Source organism: Oncorhynchus masou, chromosome 1 (genome assembly GCF_036934945.1).
Source record: "Oncorhynchus masou masou isolate Uvic2021 chromosome 1, UVic_Omas_1.1, whole genome shotgun sequence".
NCBI lineage: Eukaryota > Metazoa > Chordata > Actinopteri > Salmoniformes > Salmonidae > Oncorhynchus > Oncorhynchus masou.
This window is the reverse complement of record NC_088212.1, coordinates 58418451-58438177: the sequence shown is the minus strand read 5'-3', so window position 1 is coordinate 58438177 and position 19727 is coordinate 58418451. Positions and strand designations below refer to the sequence as shown.

At 42.9% G+C, this 19727-nt stretch overlaps 1 protein-coding gene across 1 annotated transcript; it reads right to left on the bottom strand.

Moving 5' to 3' along the window:
• Positions 1-2101: 2101 nt before the first annotated feature.
• On the bottom strand, positions 2102-8368 carry LOC135547166 (apoptosis regulator BAX-like). Its single transcript, XM_064975894.1, has 7 exons — positions 8224-8368; positions 7993-8145; positions 7269-7317; positions 7015-7176; positions 4298-4430; positions 4059-4163; positions 2102-2692 (listed from the first exon to the last, which is right to left on the bottom strand). The coding sequence occupies exons 2-7, from the start codon at positions 8057-8059 to the stop codon at positions 2594-2596; spliced, it is 615 nt and encodes a 204-aa protein (XP_064831966.1). The 5' UTR covers positions 8060-8145; positions 8224-8368; the 3' UTR covers positions 2102-2593.
• Positions 8369-19727: the final 11359 nt, after the last annotated feature.

Genomic DNA, 19727 nt, shown 5'->3' with positions numbered 1-19727 from the left:
GGCCCAGAAATTAGCACCCCGGTTACCGTTGGACAGTCGATGACTAATTGTAAAAAAAAATATTGATCACGAGGTAGAAAAAAAACGTGCACACCCAATATTCTTCAAAATCATTGAATGCTGCATCCTTGCAAATATTACTGCCCAAATAATGAACGTTGTAGAAGAGGAGGATGCCATGCACATGTCAGGCACTCACACATTGTGTAACCACTGTGGAGGAGTTCCCCTTTGATCTGCTGAGCAACATTTGGGAGCTCTATCATATCCTCATGCTTTTTTCCCCTGTATGTTGTGCTCAGACTGATTCAATTTGCACAGCTGTGTCTGTTGGAGTTGGGCCAGGCAAAGCAGGACACAGGTGCACAGTGGAGAATCATCACGTGCAAGGGACACTGCCAATGGGACGCAATCGAAAATAACTTGGCTTTGAAGAATTCAAATCAGACTCACACCGCAGGAACCTGCATTGAATAAAAATCACGTTGCACCAGTGGCATAAAAATAAAAATAAATTAAACACTTATTGGAGAGTGTTTACACAATGAAATTGAATCCAGGCTGGCTCACAGTCGGCCGTGATTGGGAGTCCCATAGGGCGGCGCACAATTGGCCCAGCGTCGTCCGGGTTTGGCCGTCATTGTAAATAAACCTTCCCTTGAGCAGGGAACAACAATGTTTCATTGGTGTCCGTCTCCTGCGGATTTGATTGAATTTGGCCCTTGGTTGAGAATAAAGCTAATTACACTTATACTGAGACGATTAATAGATGTTCACCATTTCCTTTTAGCGATCAGAGCGGTCTAATAAGGTTCATCGAGAGGCATTTGTTATGTAATATCAGTGATCATGTTCAGCATAACTCAGCAGGTTCATTTCGTCAGACAGGTAAAGGACTAACAGAATCACTAACAGTGCAAACACACTGCAGGGCAGAATCAAAAAAACATTAAGTCCTGGCCAGGGTAGGTTGCACTCACAAGCTCCTAAAAGGTCCAACAGTTCTGGGGAGGCAGATGTTAATGATACATCTTGTATGAAGGTAGTTTGCCTTACTGTATGTTTGAGGAAATGTGTTGTACCTAAATGACAACCCCTTCACTGTGCTCCATACTACATATTATGCCACACCTGTGACATGTGACAACCAGCGGTCAGACAACCTTCCCTACAAGACTTTCATCGTTGTCACTCACATTGAGGATCAACCAGCAGTTTTTCACAGCTGTGCCAACACTGGGACGACTGAGAGGCGCAGCGGTCTAAGGCACTGCATCTCAGTGTTAGAGGTGTCACTACATACCTTGGTTCGATCCCGGGCTGTATCACAACTGGCAGTGATCGGGACTCCCACAGGGCGGCGCACAATTGGCCCAACACCGTCTGAGTTAGGTGAGAGTTTGGCCGGGGTAGGCCGTCATTGCAAATAAGAATTTGTTCTTAACTGACTTGCCTAGTTAAATACAGGTCAAATTAAAAAAATGGCAACATCATATTCTTGGTAATATCAATACAATAAAACAGTGATGGGAGGGGGTAAAATATCTGTAATTCTACCTGAACCTCAATTTGCTTTTAGTGTCTGGGCTAAAGTCTTGCACCTGCATCTCAGGTAAACTTATAAAACATCTACAATGGTCATCATAGCCTTTGTTAGAAGTAGTAAGAAAGAATTGGTTGAAAGGCTTCTATCAATTTATATTGCAGACTAAATTGAGTTTGTGAAATATTCTAAACTAATGTACAATTCCAATTTTGTTTAGAATACACCGACATGTTTCTCATAAGAGTACTAGGACATCTTGTGGTTTAAGCATAGTACTGCATGTAATTCTATTATACAATATTAATTAGTGGAATCAGGTGTGTTACCTCCAGGCTGGAATAAAAGCTTACACCCACGCCAGCCTTTGCTGGGTAAGATTGCCCACCCCTGGGATGTGGCAATTCTTTCAGACTTAATGAGAAGGAATCTAAACTTTTGTCATAAAACATATTAATGAAAGTGGGGTCTGGCCAAACTATGATGAAGGAAGCAGGGTACAAAACTAAACTTTACTCGAGAAGTGGAGTTCAAACACAGTAAATTACAAATTCAATATTGCTTTGGCAAAAGTATTTTTATTAAACATGTGTGCATGTTTGCCACAATTTAAAAAATGCATTTGTTCCATTCAGATACATAAAAATAATATATATTCAGAGCTGTGAAAAAATAGTGGCTTACTTTTAATTCCAAATCAATAGAATATTAGGGCTTCAATAAAACCTCTAATGTTCAAAAAACATTGTTCAATAAAACACTTTACAAGGTTCTTTTTTTGAGCAATAGAAAAACATTTTTAGAAAAATACAGTTTCACATTGGTACTAATAAATACTTTCTCAGTGTGGAGTACTGTACCAAAAGCCACCAATTGTTCCGTCTCAGATCAATTCAACATATAAAACAAGATTACTATGTCACCATTACCCCAAAGTCAAATCTACTGCACAGGACATAACATATCAACCCGTTTAACATTAACCCGTTCCCAGAGAAATGTACAAATTTTAAGAGCACTTTGATTTCACCAAGGGCACTTCCTGAGATGTCAGCGTGTTTTCCTCCAGTAAACCATGACCGCCACGAAAGCCACTGCAGCCACAAGCGACACCGTACGCCAATGTGACACGGTGCTAATAACCGCCTCCTGCGAGCAAAAAGAAAAAGTCAACCACACGGTCACGTGGGGCGGCAGGGTAGCCTAGTGGTGTGTGACAAGTAACCGGAAGGTTGCAAGTTCAAACCCCCGAGCTGACAAGGTACAAATCAATCGTTCTGCCCCTGAACAGGCAGTTAACCCACTGTTCCTAGGCCGTCATTGAAAATAAGAATTTGTTCTTAACTGACTTGCCTGGTTAAATAAAGGTAAAATATATTTTTTTTAAAAGTGGAAGCATTACATTGTCCGTACTAACCATAGTCATGGGCTGGACTCAATACCATTCAGTTTGCTGAGCTAAAGCCTAAGTGCTAGTTCTGGGATCTTTAGGTGTGAGGCAAGGTTACTCATCGTCAAACAGGCTTAGTCTTATGAACTGACAGTACTGTGACGTGGCCCAGGGAGTTGCACTCGGTGCTGCCCACATCGGAACTACCTGCCTGCATTGACAACGGCGCCAATATGCTGTGCGGCGTTTGAAGTCTCTCTCGAACACCCCCTCCAACCCCTGGTGCAGCTTCATTTAATAACTCCATCTGTGTTTTAAAACTGACAACCCCCCCCCAAGCAAGACCTCCTTTCGGAGTCTCCGCATTACATGTGCACACAATGCTGTCGAGTACATATGTTGTTCATGGTCGTATTTGAGTAGGAGTGAGTGCTTCCTCCTCTTGATATGCATGTGCATGTGAGTCACCATACTCAGTATGTACACGAACGTATCAACTAGCATCCTTTACATTTTTGCTTTGTCAGATGGGCGTGTGACTTATGTCTATACTTGTCAGATGTACATTCTTGAATAGATCAGTTCAGAGTTCGTCCAAAACAATGGACAGGCCATGGAAACGCTGTGGTGGATAGATCCAGAATCTCCTCACTACCGCCCAAAGTTAGCCTACATTTAGGCTATTGTTTATATGTTGGGGTTAAAAAAAAAATAAAAAAAATTGGACAACGCTTGTATGGAAACCGCAATACATGTTCACGTCATTTTTACCAATCAATTACATTACACATAAAAAACAACTTAAAATACCACCACTGATTGCTATATGGATAGCTATGCTATCAGCTTATCCGAACGGTGGTTAACATTTAGGACATCATGACAGATTTGACAAATATCCACTTTGTTAGATTAGCTTTTTTCTTTGTGACGGGCATCAATGATGCCGTCCTTCCTCTATCCCCCACGGTCTGTTTTCAATTGATCTCTTTACTGCAGGTATGTACTGATTGTGACAGTGTCTCTGCTCTTATGGTATTAATAAATAGAATGTGGTCTTCTTGTAAATCTGTCAGGGGAGTCTTCATATGTGGGTATGTTGGCATACTCCAGCAGGGTACTCACCCATCCTCCTTGCTGTCGGATCCAAGCAGAGACACTTTCCCTGATGAACTGTAATACCCAGTTAATAACCATCTTGATGTTTTCTAAGTGGTTCTCTGTCATTGCCTTGGAAAGGGGGATAACAAATAAATAAATTATATATATATATATATTTCTATAGTGAGGGGAGATTTATTCCTCTTTACATTTGAATGTTTCAATGATTTCATATTCAGTAACATGCACATTCTGGGTGTTACCTTGTAAATAAGCTTGTAGGCCAAGTGAAACAGGGAGACCACTCTGCCCCAGTTGATACCATCTGCAAAGATTTCCCTGGCCACTGAGAAGAACACATCCTGGGCACAGTTTGCCGGGACGCTGTTTATTAGGCTTTCAGAGGAAGTAGAGAAATAATTAGAAACTGAGGAAGAGTTTATTTTTCCATGTTTCATGTTGTCAAGAAATTTAAACATGACAAAATAATAAAGTTCTTAATTCGATGGAAATTTGCCAGACCACCACGATAGGATATGGGAATATACTCATTTGTGTTCACATCCAGGCTTACAACCTTTGTTGTTTGAGTAAAATAGTGCATAAAACCACCACCATAACATATGTAACAGTTTAACTTTAGTCCGTCCCCTCGCCCCTACCCAGGCTCGAACCAGGGACCCTCTGCACAAACCGACAACAGTCACCCACAAAGCATCATTACCCATCGCTCCTCAAAAGACGCGGCTCTTGCAGAGCAGGGGGAACCACTACTTCAAGGTCTCAGAGCGAGTGATGTCACCGATTGAAGCGCTATTAGCGCGCACCACCGCTAACTAGCTAGCCATTTCACATCGGTTACACATAGACCAGACAAATACAGTGCCTTCAGAAAGTATTCACACCTCTTGACTTCCACATGTTGTTGTATTACAGTCTGAATTTAAAATGAATTACATTTGGATTTTTTTTGGGTCACTGGCCCACACACACACAATACCCCATAACGTCAAAGTGGAATTACGTTTTTCACAATGTTTACAAATGAACTCAAACTTAAAAGCTGAAATTGAATGAGTCTATGTATTCACCACCTTTGTTATGGGGAGCCTAAATACTGTAAGTTCAGGAGTAAAAATGTGCTTAACAAGTTACATGAACTCACTGTGTGCAATAAGTGTTTAACATGATTTTTCAATGACTACCTCCATCTCTGCACCCCACACGTACAGATAATTGTAAGTTCCCGCAGTCGAGCAGTGAATTTCAAACAGATTCAAACAAAGACCTGGGAGGTTTTCCCAATGCCTCGCAAAGGGTAGATGGGTAAAAAACAAAGCAAGACATTGAATATCCATTTGAGCATGGTGAAGTTATTAAATACACTTCGGATGGTGTATCAATACACCCAGTCACTACAAAGATACAGGCTTTCTTCCTAACTCAGTTGCCAGAGAGGAAGGTAACCACTCAAGAATTTCACCATGAGGCCAATGGTGACTTTAAAACAGTTACTGAGTTTAAACTCTGTGATAGGAGAAAACGGAGGATGAATCCACAACATTATAGTTACTCCACAATACTAACCAGATCCATCAAAAGGTTCTACAGCTGCACCATCGAGAGCATCCTGACTGGTTGCATCACTGCCTGTTATGGCAACTGCTCGGCCTCCGACAGCAAGACACTACAGAGGGTAGTGCGTACGGCCCAGTACATCACTGGGGCCAAGCTTCCTGCCATCTAGGTCCTTGAGGCTTCTAAACAGCTTCTACCCCCTAGCCATAGACTCCTGAACATCTAATGAAATGGCTACCCAGACGATTTGCATTGCCCCCCCCCTTCACATTGCTGCTACTCTGTTATTATCTATGAATAGTCACTTTAACAACTCTACTTACATGTAAATATTACCTTGACTAACCGATGCCCCTGCACACGGACTCTGTACCCCCTGTATATAGCCTTGCTGTTGTTACTTTTATTTATTTTTCAATGTATTTTTCTTAAAACTGCATTGTTGGTTAAGTGCTTTTAAGTAAGCATTTCACTGTAAACTACACCTGTTATATCCACGCATGTGACAAATACAATTTGATTAGATTTAAATAGAAGGAAGCCTGTACAGAAAACAAATATTCCAAAACATGCATCCTGTTTTCAACAAGGCACTAAAGTAATACTTCACAAAATGTGGCAAAGCAATTCACTTTTTGTCCTGAATACAAAGTGTTATTTTTAAGGCAAATCCAATACAACACATTACAGAGTACCACTCTCCATATTTCCAAGCATAGTGGTGGCTGCATCATGTTATGGGTATGCTTGTAATCGTTAAGGACTGGGGAGTTTGTCAGGATAAAACAGAAATGGAATGGAGCTAAGCACAGGCAAAATCCTAGAGGAAAACCTGGTTCAGTCTGCTTTCCACCAGACACTGGGAGATGAATTCACCTTTCAGCAGGACAATAACCAAAAACACAAATCGACACTGGTGTTGCTTACCAAGACAGTGACCATTCCCGAGTTACAGTTTTGACTTAAATCTACTTGAAAATCTATGGCAAGACCTGAAAAGGTTGTCTTTTAATGATCAACAACCAATTTAACAGAGCTTGAAGAATTTTGAAAACAATAACGGGGAAATGTCCAGGTGTGGAAAGCTCTGAGATTTACCCAGAAAGACTCCACGCTTTAATCACTGCCAAAGGTGATTGTACAAAGTATTGACTCAGGGGTGTGAATAGTTATGTAAATGAGCTATTTCTGTATTTAATTTTCAAACACACACATACATACACACACACACACACACACACTTTTGTCATTACGGTATATTGTGTGTAGATGGGTGAGAAACACAACAATTTAACCCATATTGAATTCAGGCTGAAACACAACACTTTGAATAAGTCAAGGGGTATGAATACTTTCAGAAGGCACTGTAGCTAATATGCTAATTCAGAAGAAAATGTCATACTGTTGTAGCTCAGCATTTCTGTTCATGTCATCAGCGATCAGCAGCAGCTGTTGTACCATGTTTTTGACTTGGTGGTCCTCTTGTTCGTTGGATCTGCCACCAAGGTCCTCTGGAGCCAAATGCCTCCCTGGGTTTTCTGCACTGATCCTCTCTATGACATACCTTCATGGATTAAAAAAACATTTTTTCTTGTTTAAATGGATAATGTGCTAATCAGGATGAATACTAATGGTAATAGTGCTATGTTTATTTACCCTCTTAAAACAATAGCTCCTTGTTCCATAATTCTCTCGTCGTTGACATCTGTTACAAAGATTTTGTTAGTGATTTTATGTTTTTATTATCAATGTTTAATGACATGACAGTTTATTGGGGTGATTAGATGCGTGATAAACACGTCTGTGCACCAATTCAATTGGTAGATACTTTTTCCTCACTCCCAGGACCTACATGTTTACTTCATGATGTAGACTTTGTACTTCACTGTACTTGGGGGTTAGAGTTATGCCGCGTTCAAAACAACTGGGAATTCGAAAATCTCTGACTTTCAAATTCAGTGCATTCAAAACCACTGGGAACTCGGGAAAAAAATTGTATTTGAACAGTCATACAACTCGGAATTCCAACTCTGGCCCCTTTCTAGAGTTCCCGACTTCGTATTACACTTTTTGTTTCACATGTGTTAGTGAAGTGACCTCAGGACATTCCTATGGACATCCAAGCCCAAAGTGTGTAGGCCAAAATAATTCTAGATTTGTTAGTGCTAGATTTGTTTATTTTTGAAATAGCCGACCTCACTAAGACTGTTTTTACAATTTCGCTAATTAGTCTAGAACTAGGCCTACATGCTGAAAGATCAGAGAACATGAAGTCTAGCTTCGACCGCATGTAAGGATTCTGACGGGAGCCTATAGTTTGTTAGTTGACAATATTTTAGATGACGACCTTTCAAAGTCTCATGCGCCTATTCACATTTACCTTCACCCCCGACTGCACCCTGAGGCTCATCTTCGCCAGTTTTCCTTCTTTCTCGGGAGTCTGCCATCGACGAGAAGTACTGGGGCGAAGAAGTCCTACAGCTCCTGATCTCCTCAACGAGTCTGTCCCAATCTGTAACTGCAAGCCGGGGATCTAAAGAAAAAAAAACGATTAGACTTGTGTCGCTCGCGTTGATATGTAGTCGAATTCAAAAATGTTACCGCCGTTTACATATTTCTCTCCGGAAAAACACCAGAGACCAGACAGAACAAGTAAGTAACACGGAAATAAACAGTGGGTTGTGCAAGTGCCCAGGGCTGCTTGTGTGTCTAAATTGCGCCTCTTCTTCGTGTACTTTCCGGCAGAGTGGACACTGTTGCGTTTTGCTGCCTTTCAAAGTTTGGAACGTGCATTGCGCATTCGTTCACAAAGAAAATGGAATTGAAAACAAACAAATTGCGCCACCATCTAACCCAGGGATGGGCAACTCAAGTCCTCGGGGGCCTGGTTGGTGTCACTTTTGCCCCAGACAACACGAACTCCAATAATCAACTATTCATGATCTTCAGTTTAGAATGCAATTTGTTTAATCAGCTGTGTTTTCTAGGGGTGGGAAAAAACTGTGACACCTCTCGGCTCCTGATCTAACTGAGTGTAGAAAACATTGAGACCACCTTCCTAATAGTGAGTTGTTTTAACAAGTGACATCGATAAGGGATCATAGCTTTCTCCTGGTCAGTCTGTCCTGGAAAGAGCAGGTGTCCTTAATGTTTTGTACACTCAGTGTATATACACCACTATCCCCAACACACCCCACCACCCCTTCCCACTACTTTGGCCCAAGCAGATCCAACACCAGGCCGTTGGCCTGGGAGGCTGGAACCCCATCTCTCAAAACCCCATGTCGTTCTTCTGCACTAAAATATCTGACACCCCAAAACATCTACTGCTGCTACTACCAATTCAATCTCCTGGGATTTCATTTCCATCCGTGTGGAATAATAATGACCATAGTAATAAACACCAAGAAACTGTTCAGGTCACTCTGTACTGGTCTACTACTCACAGGGATCCTTTCAGACTCCCTCACCCTTTGCCCACCATCCTCTACTTTCCTCATTGCCTCAGCATATGACACATTCTGCACTGTTCTCACCCTGGAAACTTCAATCTGTCTCACTCGAACAGAACATTTCTGATCTCCAACAACATTGCCACACCCACAATTGAAATACTACATTTTTTTCCACCAAAACTACATTGCACCAAACATCTGCGTCGCACCAATTAATGGAACGCATCATAGACAATGGGGATTCCCAACTGCCGTCGAGCCAACTTAACACTCAACACCAACCCAGTTATCACTCCTTTCAGCGGCGCTCTGCTCCGGAGAGCAAAATCAAATTAAATTTATTTATATAGCCCTTCGTACATCAGCTGATATCTCAAAGTGCTGTACAGAAACCCAGCCTAAAACCCCAAACAGCAAGCAATGCAGGTGTAGAAGCACGGTGGCTAGGAAAAACTCCCTAGAAAGGCCAAAACCTAGGAAGAAACCTAGAGAGGAACCAGGCTATGTGGGGTGGCCAGTCCTCTTCTGGCTGTGCCGGGTGGAGATTATAATAGAACATGGCCAAAATGTTCATAAATGACCAGCATGGTCAATAATAATAAGGCAGAACAGTTGAAACTGGAGCAGAAGCATGGCCAGGTGGACTGGGGACAGCAAGGAGTCATCATGTCAGGTAGTCCTGGGGCATTGCCCTAGGGCTCAGGTCCTCCGAGAGAGAGAAAGAAAGAGAGAATTAGAGAACGCACACTTAGATTTACACAGGACACCGAATAGGACAGGAGAAGTACTCCAGATATAACAAACTGACCCTAGCCCCCCGACACAAACTACTGCAGCATAAATACTGGAGGCTGAGACAGGAGGGGTCAGGAGACACTGTGGACCCATCCAAGGACACCCCCGGACAGGGCCAAACAGGAAGGATATAACCCCACCCACTTTGCCAAAGCACAGCCCCCACACCACTAGAGGGATATCTTCAACCACCAACTTACCATCCTGAGACAAGGCTGAGTATAGCCCACAAAGATCTCCGCCATGGCACAACCCAAGGGGGGGCGCCAACCCAGACAGGATGACCACATCAGTGAATCAACCCACTCAGATGACACACCTCTTCCAGGGACGGCATGAGAGAGCCCCAGTAAGCCAGTGACTCAGCCCCTATAATAGGGTTAGAGGCAGAGAATCCCAGTGGAAAGAGGGGAACCGACCAGGCAGAGACAGCAAGGGTGGTTCGTTGCTCCAGAGCCTTTCCGTTCACCTTCCCACTCCTGGGCCAGACTACACTCACTCATATGACCCACTGAAGAGATGAGTCTTCAGTAAAGACTTAAAGGTTGAGACCGAGTTTGCGTCTCTGACATGGGTAGGCAGACCGTTCCATAAAAATGGAGCTCTATAGGAGAAAGCCCTGCCTCCAGCTGTTTGCTTAGAAATTCTAGGGACAATTAGGAGGCCTGCGTCTTGTGACAGTAGCGTACGTGTAGGTATGTACGGCAGGACCAAATCAGAGAGATAGGTAGGAGCAAGCCCATGTAATGCTTTGTAGGTTAGCAGTAACACCTTGAAATCAGCAACACAGGACATGTGGCATGACACTGCTTTCATCCAGAGTCTTGAAACGCCCCCTCTCCCTCTGAGCAGCAGACACAAGAAATCCTCCTCGGGATAGTTTGATTGAATTGACCGAACCCAACTCCTTCCATGAACGGATCATCCAAAAGGCATGGATCCACTTTCTCCATGAATTGTAATTAGCATTTTCCTGATCATTGGGGTGAGGCAGGTTCTTTCTCCTCACTTTTGTCAGGTTCAATTTCAAGTTCACTATCTGTCGACTGCTCAGTGTTTTCAAGTGTGTAACATGCAATTTTATCTCCTGAGCTTGACCCAAAGGAGAAAGTCCTCGGCTTGTATTTCGCAGTCGGTTTGGGTTTACACCTCGCACCCTTTTTTCTGCTTTTCTCGCCATCTGCCCTCTTCCTTGCCTGGGCCTAGGAACATGAACATGAATTCCATCTAGCCACTGGTACTGCCATGCTCCCTTCCCGATCCTACATTGTAGTACAGTGTCGCCCAAATCCAACTGGGATTTGCGGCCAGATAGAAAGCACGCAGAAAAGATATTGAACTATATATATTTTTTTATATTACCATCTTTGAGAACTAACAATCAAATAATGACTAGACAGTCAGGGAGAATCGAAAATGAAAAAAAAGGGCATTCATGACACATGCTCATTGATTTTGTTGTTGGAGCAGAGGAACACAGCATTAGCTATGGCAAAAATGCATAGATTTGCAGGAAATTAGCTTACAAACCGCAAAATTGTCTCTCAGCTCCATGCGAAACTGTGTAGAATTGCTGGAAATTAGCTTCAAATCTGCTAAATTGTTCTCTCAGCGCAATGGAAAAATGTGTAGAATTGCAGATCATTAGCATTACAACAGCAAAATGTCTCTCCACTGCAATGATACCTTTTCAGCTGCGACTATGTTAGAGTTAACTCTTCCTTTTCCAATGTTCTGTGGGGAGGTCAAATAATGAAACTGTTTAACAAATCTATTAATTTAAAAACGGATTACTTCTACTTGACAAGCCATTACTTTTTTTTGTTCTAACATGTGATAGGTTGCCGGTTTGCCTGGGCAGGGGTCCCTGTGGAGGAAAGGTTTGAAAAGCCCTGGTGTAGCCTAGGCTAAATGATTGTAATGCCTGTACCTCTTAAATCATGAAAGACACTGACCGAGACTCACATCCTTAAATTAACTTAATTAAATTACACAATAACAGACAGAACATTCACTCACATTATTTAAATTAACATTTTAGTTAATTAACAAAGTTGTGAATTTGTGTTTATGCAGACACTGCAGTGCTTTATTAGTTTGAACTAAATTAATACATTGCATTCATTGGGATTAACCTTTTCACAATGTTTTTTACTCAAACTACCAACTTCTTAGGGGGATGTCGCTGTTGCCCTATGGAATTCTCCTCTACTAGAAATAGACTATCAAGGAGGCAATCTGTAGGAGGACACCGACAGAGCAGCACCACAATAAACACAGCATTGTTACATGGTCTCTAATAGCCTAACCCTAGGTGGTGCTGTGTCATTTCTGTTTTGATGAGCAGACACAGGATTTTAGTGTCCCAACCCCCCCTCCTTCACACTACCTGCTTCCCCCCAGCCATCTTGCTTGTCTGGTTTTTCTACCACATAACAAAAGCACAATGGACTGTTTCACTATGCCCTCATGGAAGACACGTGGAGTATTAGGCTCTACCACCAGCTCCCACATTGCCATATGGTGTGATGTTAATAGATTTCCCCTGCCAGTGTAAGCATGTAGCCTATTGTGGCTAGGGAGAGCCTATTGGTTTACTGGACAACAGACTGGTTCAGTATACCACTTTAGGCCTGTCCTAATGAAATTATGTGGTGTGTTTTGGTCATTTATGTTTCAAGGTATCACATGTTTAGGAGCATCACTTAAGGAAACAGCAGACGGAGCACCCCCCTAACCACGTCAAAGGGACAGTAATGGAGAAGGTGGAAAGTTAAGTTCCTCTGCGTACACATCACAGACAAACTGAAATTGTCCACCCACACAGAGCAGTGAAGGCACAACAGCGCCTCAACCTCAGGAGGCTGAAGAAATGTGCCTTGTCACCAACAACCATGACAAACTTTTACAGATGCACAATCGAGAGCATCCTGTTGGGCTGTTTCACCACCTAGTACGGCAACTGCGCCGCCATCAACCGCAAAGCTCCCCAGATGGTGGTGCGGTCTGCACAACGCATCACCGGGGGAAAACTACCTGCCCTCCAAGACACCTAGAGCACCCGATGTCACTGGAAGGCCAAAGAGATCATCAAGGACAATAATCACCCGAGCCACTGCCTGTTCACACCGTTACCAGCCATAGGCGAGGTCAGTACAGGTGCATAAAAGCTGGGACCGAGAGACTGAAAAACAGCTTCTATTTTTTAACCTTTATTTAACTAGGCAAGTCAGTTAAGAACAAATTCTTATTTACAATGACAGCCTTCCAAAAGGCGGGGACAGGGGCTGGGATTAACAATCAAATATAAATACAGGACAAAAACACACATCACAACAAGAGAGACAACACTACATAAAAGAGAGACCTAAGACAACATAGCAAGGCAGCAACACAACAATGTGGTAGTAACACAACATGGTAGCAGCACAAAACATGGTACAAATATTGGACACAGACAACAGCACAAAGGGCAAGAAGGTAGAGACAACAATACATCACACAAAGTAGCCACAACTGTCTGTAAGAGTGTCCATGATTGAGTCTGAATGAAGAAATTGAGATAAAACTGTCCAGTTTGAGTGTTTGTTGCAGCTCGTTCCAGTCGCTAGCTGCAGCGAGCTGAAAAAGAGTAGCGACCCAGGGATGTGTGCTTTGAAGACCTTTAACAGAAGGTGACTGGCAGAACAGGTGTTGTATGTGGAGGATGAGGGCTGCAGTAGATATCTCAGATAGGGGAGAGTGAGGTCTAAGAGGGTTTTATAAATAAGCGTCGACCAGTGGGTCTTGCGACGGGTATACAGAGATGCCCAGTTTACAGAGGAGTATAGAGGGCAGCGATGTGTCCTGTAAGGAGCATTGGTGGTAAATCTGATGGCAGAATGGTAAAGAACATCTAGCCGCTCGAGAGCACCTTTACCTGCCGATCTATAAATGATGTCTCCGTAATCTAGCATGGTTATCTGAATCATGGTTAGTTGGCAGCTGGGGTGAAAGAGGAGCGATTACGATAGAGGAAACCAAGTCAAAATATAACTATAGCCTGCAGCTTTAATATGTGATGAGAGAAGGAATGTGTACCGTCTAGCCATACTCCCAAGTACTTGTATGAGGCGACTACGGTAGGTTGCCTAGTGGTTAGAGCGTTGGGCCAGTAACTGAAAGGTTGCTAGATTGAATCCCTGAGCTGACAAGGTAAAAATCTGTCGTTCTGCCTCTGAACTAGGCAGTTAACCCACTGTTCCTAGGCCGTCATTGTAATAAAGAATTTGTTCTTAACCGACTTGCCTGGTTAAATAAAATAAAAAGCTCTAAACCCTCAGAGGTAGTAATCCCACCTGTGGGGAGAGGGGCATTCTTCTTACCAAACCACATGACTTTTGTTGGAGGTGTTCAGAACAAGGTTATGGGTAGAGAAATCTTGCTGGATGCTAAGAAAGCTTTGTTGTAGAGTATTTAACACAAAATCCGGGGAGGGGCCAGCTGAGTATTAGACTATCTGCATATAAATGGATGAGAGAGCTTCTTACTGCCTGAGCTCTGTTTATGTAAATTGAGAAGAGCATAGGGCCTAGGATTGAGCCGTGGGGTACTCCCTTGGTGACAGGCAGTGGCCAACACAGATTCTGACTTTATACACTGCACTCAGAGAGATAGTTAGCAAACTAGGCCAAAGACCCCTCAGAGACACCAATACACCTTAGCCGGCCCACAAGAATGGAATGGTCTACCGTATCAAAAGCTTTGGCCAGGTCAATAAAAATAGCTGCACAACATTGCTTAGAATCAAGGGCAACATCATTGAGGACCTTTAAGGTTGCAGGGACACATCCAACACCCTAGCAGAAACCAGATTGCATACCTGAGAGAATATTATAGACATCAAAAAAGCCAGTCAGTTGATTATTGACAAGTTTTTCCAACACTTTTGATAAACAGGGCAAACTAGAAATAGGTATATATATATCAGTTAGGATCAGCTTGATCTCCCCTTTAAATACAGGATGAACCATGGCTGCCTTACAAACAATGGAAACCTCCCCAGAAAGGAGAGACAGGTGTCATCTACGATAATTCACTTCCGGAAGTTTACCCGAAAGATGAGTGAACCATTCCTTCACCTCATTATAACATCTTTGGTCTGACAGCACACATAGCTGGCAAATAGCTTAGCTCATTATAATCAGTACAACCCTCAAAAAATTATTTTACACACATCGTAGGTGTCCATTACAATCTATGCAATATCAGAATGCATTAGTTGTCACCAGTACTTGAAAACATGCATATAACTGTAAATGCATTATGTTCCATACATACTGTATGAGCCTGCAGTAGAAACAACACAATATACAGAAAATAAGGGACTTACTTTGATAGCAATGTCCAAATTTATTAATTATAAGGAAAACAATACAGAAGACAATGCAGGCAACAGCCAGAAAATATTCCAATTCATGCAAGACTGTGCAAATATCTGCATACTTGATCTGCACAAACATTAGTGAAGTGTGTGGACTCTCCTCAAAGAGAGATGTTTATCCAGCTCAGTAAAGCCTCAAATATAAATGATCTGCAACGCTGAAATAGGCTACTTCTATATAAATGAATGCGGCGGAACACACCTCAATTCAAACTGTTGTTAGAAAATGCAACTTGTTAGAAAATAATTTGAAATTGACAAGTTGAAACATAGCCTATAGATAATTAGCAGGCGGTGCATGTTTACTGTCCTGTTGGAACAGTGAGTGCATTCTGATGTAATACAACTCACGCTGGGGCGACCATTCAAAATATTTGGAACTCATGTATGAAAAGGTTAAGGATCTCCTTTAGCACCTCGGACTCAGTGAATGCCTGCAGGGAGAGACTTTGTAGCGGGGATAGTTGCATTAGAAGGGGTGGGAGATGAGGAAATGTTGGACGGGCAAGGAGGCACGGCTGAGTCAAATAGGAATCTTGACTTAATTAAGTGGTGATTAAAGAGCTCAGAAATGTGCATCTTGTCAGTAACAACCACATCAACATTAAGGGACATGGGCAGCTGTGAGGAGGAGAGTTTATTCATCAGGTCGTTAACCATTTTCCAGAACGTCTTGGGGTTACACCCACAGAGAGAACTGCTCCTTAAAGTAACTAAATTTGGCCTTCCAGATAGCCTGAGTGCACTTATTTCTCATTTGCCTGAACAATAGACAGTCAGCCTCAATTTCTGGATGGGGTGTGTTTGTTAACAATACGACTGAAAATATATATTTTTAAAGGTCCAAGCGTCTTCGGCAGAGAGGGATCAAGCTGATTCTATACCATTTTACAGAGGCCAGTTCATGAAGGAAGGCATGCTCATTAAAGTTTTTTAGCAGGCGTCTATGACAAATCAGGACAGGTCGTTTCACTGAGCAGGCATTACGAACACAGGCTGTAAAACAGTGATCACTAAGGTCATTACAGAAAACACAAGTCTGATACCTACCAGGATTATTTGTGAGGATAACAGCAAGGAGAATAGCCTTAACTGGGTGTTTGGAGACATACCTTATGGGATTGGTAATACTCTGAGAAGGATTTAGGGAGTCCCATTGCTTCAGAACTTGGTCAGGTGGTTTAAGCATGTCCCAGTTTAGGTCACCTAGCAGGACAAATTCAGACTTGGTGAAAGGTGCCAGGAGAGAGCTTAGGGCAGGTAGGTACAGGCCGGTGCTGATGGAGGACTATAGCATCCAGCAACAGTCAACAGAGCTATTTGAAAGTGTAATGCTTAAAACCAACAAATCAAATTGTTTGGGGACAGACGGTGGAGACAAACGAGCACTGAAGGCGATCCTTGGTAAAGATCGCCACTCCCCCATCTTTGGAAGATCTGGTTATAACCCTTTGATCAGCAAGACAGAAAGGCTAACATCAGTATTCAAAACATTCTTCCTTAACCACATCTCAGTAATGACCAACACATCTGGATTGGAGCTGTGAACCCACACTTTCAATTGATCCATTTTAGGCAATAACCTTCTAGTGTTAACGTGCAGAAAACCCAGGCTTTTACGAGAGCAGAAATCAGTGATGCAGATATCAGAGCACAAGTCAGAATTAGGGCTAGCAACAGTAGGTGTGCGAGGGTGTACATGCACATTTCCAGATATCATCAACAGTAATACAATCAAGGCACGACATAGCACAGGGAGAGCCCTGCAGTGCTGATTTATGACATCTGAATGTGCATCAGATGGCAACAAGATCATATTGTACAGGAATTTCATTAGGTAACATGAATACAAAACTGTCGAGAGGTGGTTAGAATAGGATGGGAGGCCAAAAGTCTGTAGCCAATAGAGAGTCAGAGTTCCAAGTGTGGGAACAAACATAGTCTATCCCATGTTTGGGTAAATAAAGTTTGTAGTTAACAAAGCATGCAGGAGTCATGACGCAAATATCAAAACGCACAAGAAATATATAACGACTTGGGGCTAGCCATTGTAAGTTCAGTCACTTGCCCCAACAGTGCTTGTGGAGGCGAGTGAAAGCTTGGGAGAGAGGGGGGAGTGTGGTGGGGTACAAGCCAGAGCAGACGGTGAACAGATCGCCATGTGGAATCCAAGCAGCAGTGCAGCAGGCAACTGGAGTAGGTGTCACACCCACTTGTGAGAGCTTTTATATCTGGAGGGAGATTTCTTGTAGAAAATGCCAGTCTTTGAACAGCAGGAGGGGTCTTCATAAGGGTGCTTCAAAGACTCCTGCCACTTGTTGGGCCCAAAGGCCTCGACATCTTTTACTTCATACCTCAGTGCTAATTGAAGTTGTATCTGGTCAGTCCTTGCAAGCCTTGCAGCCTTAACTCAGTCTTCAGTCCCAATAAAGTAAAATGTATCATTGTAATGTACTTTTTTCCCCCTTTTTCGTATTGGCTTTCAAAATAGCATCAGACCAAACACTACTCACTCAGTTCCAGGTTGGATGGTGTCCTCAGGTCTCTGCGGTTTGTTTGCTAGAGCACCCTCCGTATAGCTTGGAAAAGGAAAATATAGTAGCAGTAAATGTTCCGGTTAATTTTGGTCATAATTAGGTTGTAGGTCTGGAGTTTTGATCTGGAACAGGCAGAATGGTCAGGCAGGCGGGCTCAGAGTCAGAACAGGCAAGGGTCAAAACCAGGAGGGCAAGAAAAAGAGAGACTGGGAAAAGCAGGCGCTGATAACAAAAACGCTGGTTGACTTGACAAACAAGACGAACTGTCAATGAACAAACAGAGAACACAGGTATACATGCACAGGGAATAATGGGGAAGATGGGCGACACCTGGAGGGGGGTGGAGACAATCACAAGGACAGGTGAAACAGATCAGGGTGTGACCATAGGCGGAAATCCAAGGGGGGACAGGGGGGACACGACCACCCCATCCTGGGGCATATATGATTTGTCCCCCACAATATATCACTGTAAACATTACTATGTAATTTCAATAATATTAATACGCAATGAAAGCACTTGTGCTGATTATAGACACTTAATAGCACGTTTTTAACTTTCAAAAGATTTCGACCCCCCGCCTTTTGTCTCACAATGGTTTGATCCACTGCCTCCAGCAGCGGCACATGATGCAGGTACTGTGCATGTGTGGGAATCTTACATAGTGTGTCAGACACAACGGTCACCAGTCTTAATTTTTGCTGCATTAAATTACAGGTCACTCTCTGTGTTAGCTAGCAGTTAGCTGATGTTCGCTTGCTAGCCAGCTACAGTAACATCAACCAGTGTTTGACTCAAATTCAAATAGCTGCAATGAGGGAAGATAGCAATGCAATGCAGTGTAGTGTTCCTTAGTTGGCAAGGTAACAGAGGGTTTGTGTCTACCGTCTGAAAGGCATTCAATGCACGTACAGTGGGGAGAACAAGTATTTGGTAACCTGCAAAATCGGCAGTGTTTCCTACTTACAAAGCATGTAGGGGTCTGTCATTTCTATCATAGGTACACTTCAACTGTGATTGACGGAATCTAAAACATCAGAAAATCACATTGTATGATTTTAAGTAATTAATTTGCATTTTATTGGATGACATAAGTATTTGATACATCAGAAAAGCAGAGTTTAATATTTGGTACAGAAACCTTTGTTTGCAATTACAGAGATCATACGTTTCCTGTAGTTCTTGACCAGGTTTGCACACACTGCAGCAGGGATTTTGGCCTACTCCTCCATACAGACCTTCTCCAGATCCTTCAGGTTTCGGGGCTGTCGCTGGGCAATATGGACTTTCAGCTCCCTCCAAAGATTTTCTATTAGGTTCAGGTCTGGAGACTGGCTAGGCCACTCCAGGACCTTGAGATGCTTCTTACGGAGCCACATAACCATACAGCAGAAATTACGAAAGCTACCTTGCACTGTATGAGAAAGCAACAACAATGATTGAATCCATTGAGATACACTCAAGACGTTTTGCTGGCAAAGCAGTGGATCACTATAGGGCAGAATTATTTTAAGTGTTGGATGGTATGGAGGTTCAGTTTGGCGACAGTTTTGACCAGGACAGTCTAAACGTCCTGCAAAAGTTGGAAAGAGCGCTTCTCACGGGGGAGTTGGATGAGTCTCTAGATCAGTACCCTGAGCTGAACATGGATTCTCTTTCAGGACAGTTGCCTCTCTTTTGCAACAAATACCCCTGTAGCAGTGGTGGAGAGGCAGCAGAGGTCCTCAGGAGGCTTCCAGTGGAGTTGCGGGGGTGGTTGACCAAGTTGAGGTGCTGATCAGAATTTTTTTGTTGTGGTGCCAGTGTCTTCATGTGAGGCTGAGAGGGGTTTCAGTGCACTCCGCAGGTTAAAGACTTGTCTACAGGCCAGCATGTGCCAAGAGAAACTGAGCCACGTAGTTGTCTG

What these genes read in the sequence shown, in the direction of transcription:
- LOC135547166 (XM_064975894.1), bottom strand. Translation starts at nt 8,059, where the DNA reads ATGGCAGACTCCCGAGAAAGAAGGAAAACTGGCGAAGATGAGCCTCAG. An exon ending in GGGTGCAGTCGGGGGTGAAG is followed by an intron (nt 7,318 to 7,992) that starts GTAAATGTGAAT and finishes TCTTTGTAACAG; the next exon opens with ATGTCAACGACGAGAGAATT. An exon ending in CCTACAAGCTTATTTACAAG is followed by an intron (nt 4,164 to 4,297) that starts GTAACACCCAGA and finishes CCCCTTTCCAAG; the next exon opens with GCAATGACAGAGAACCACTT.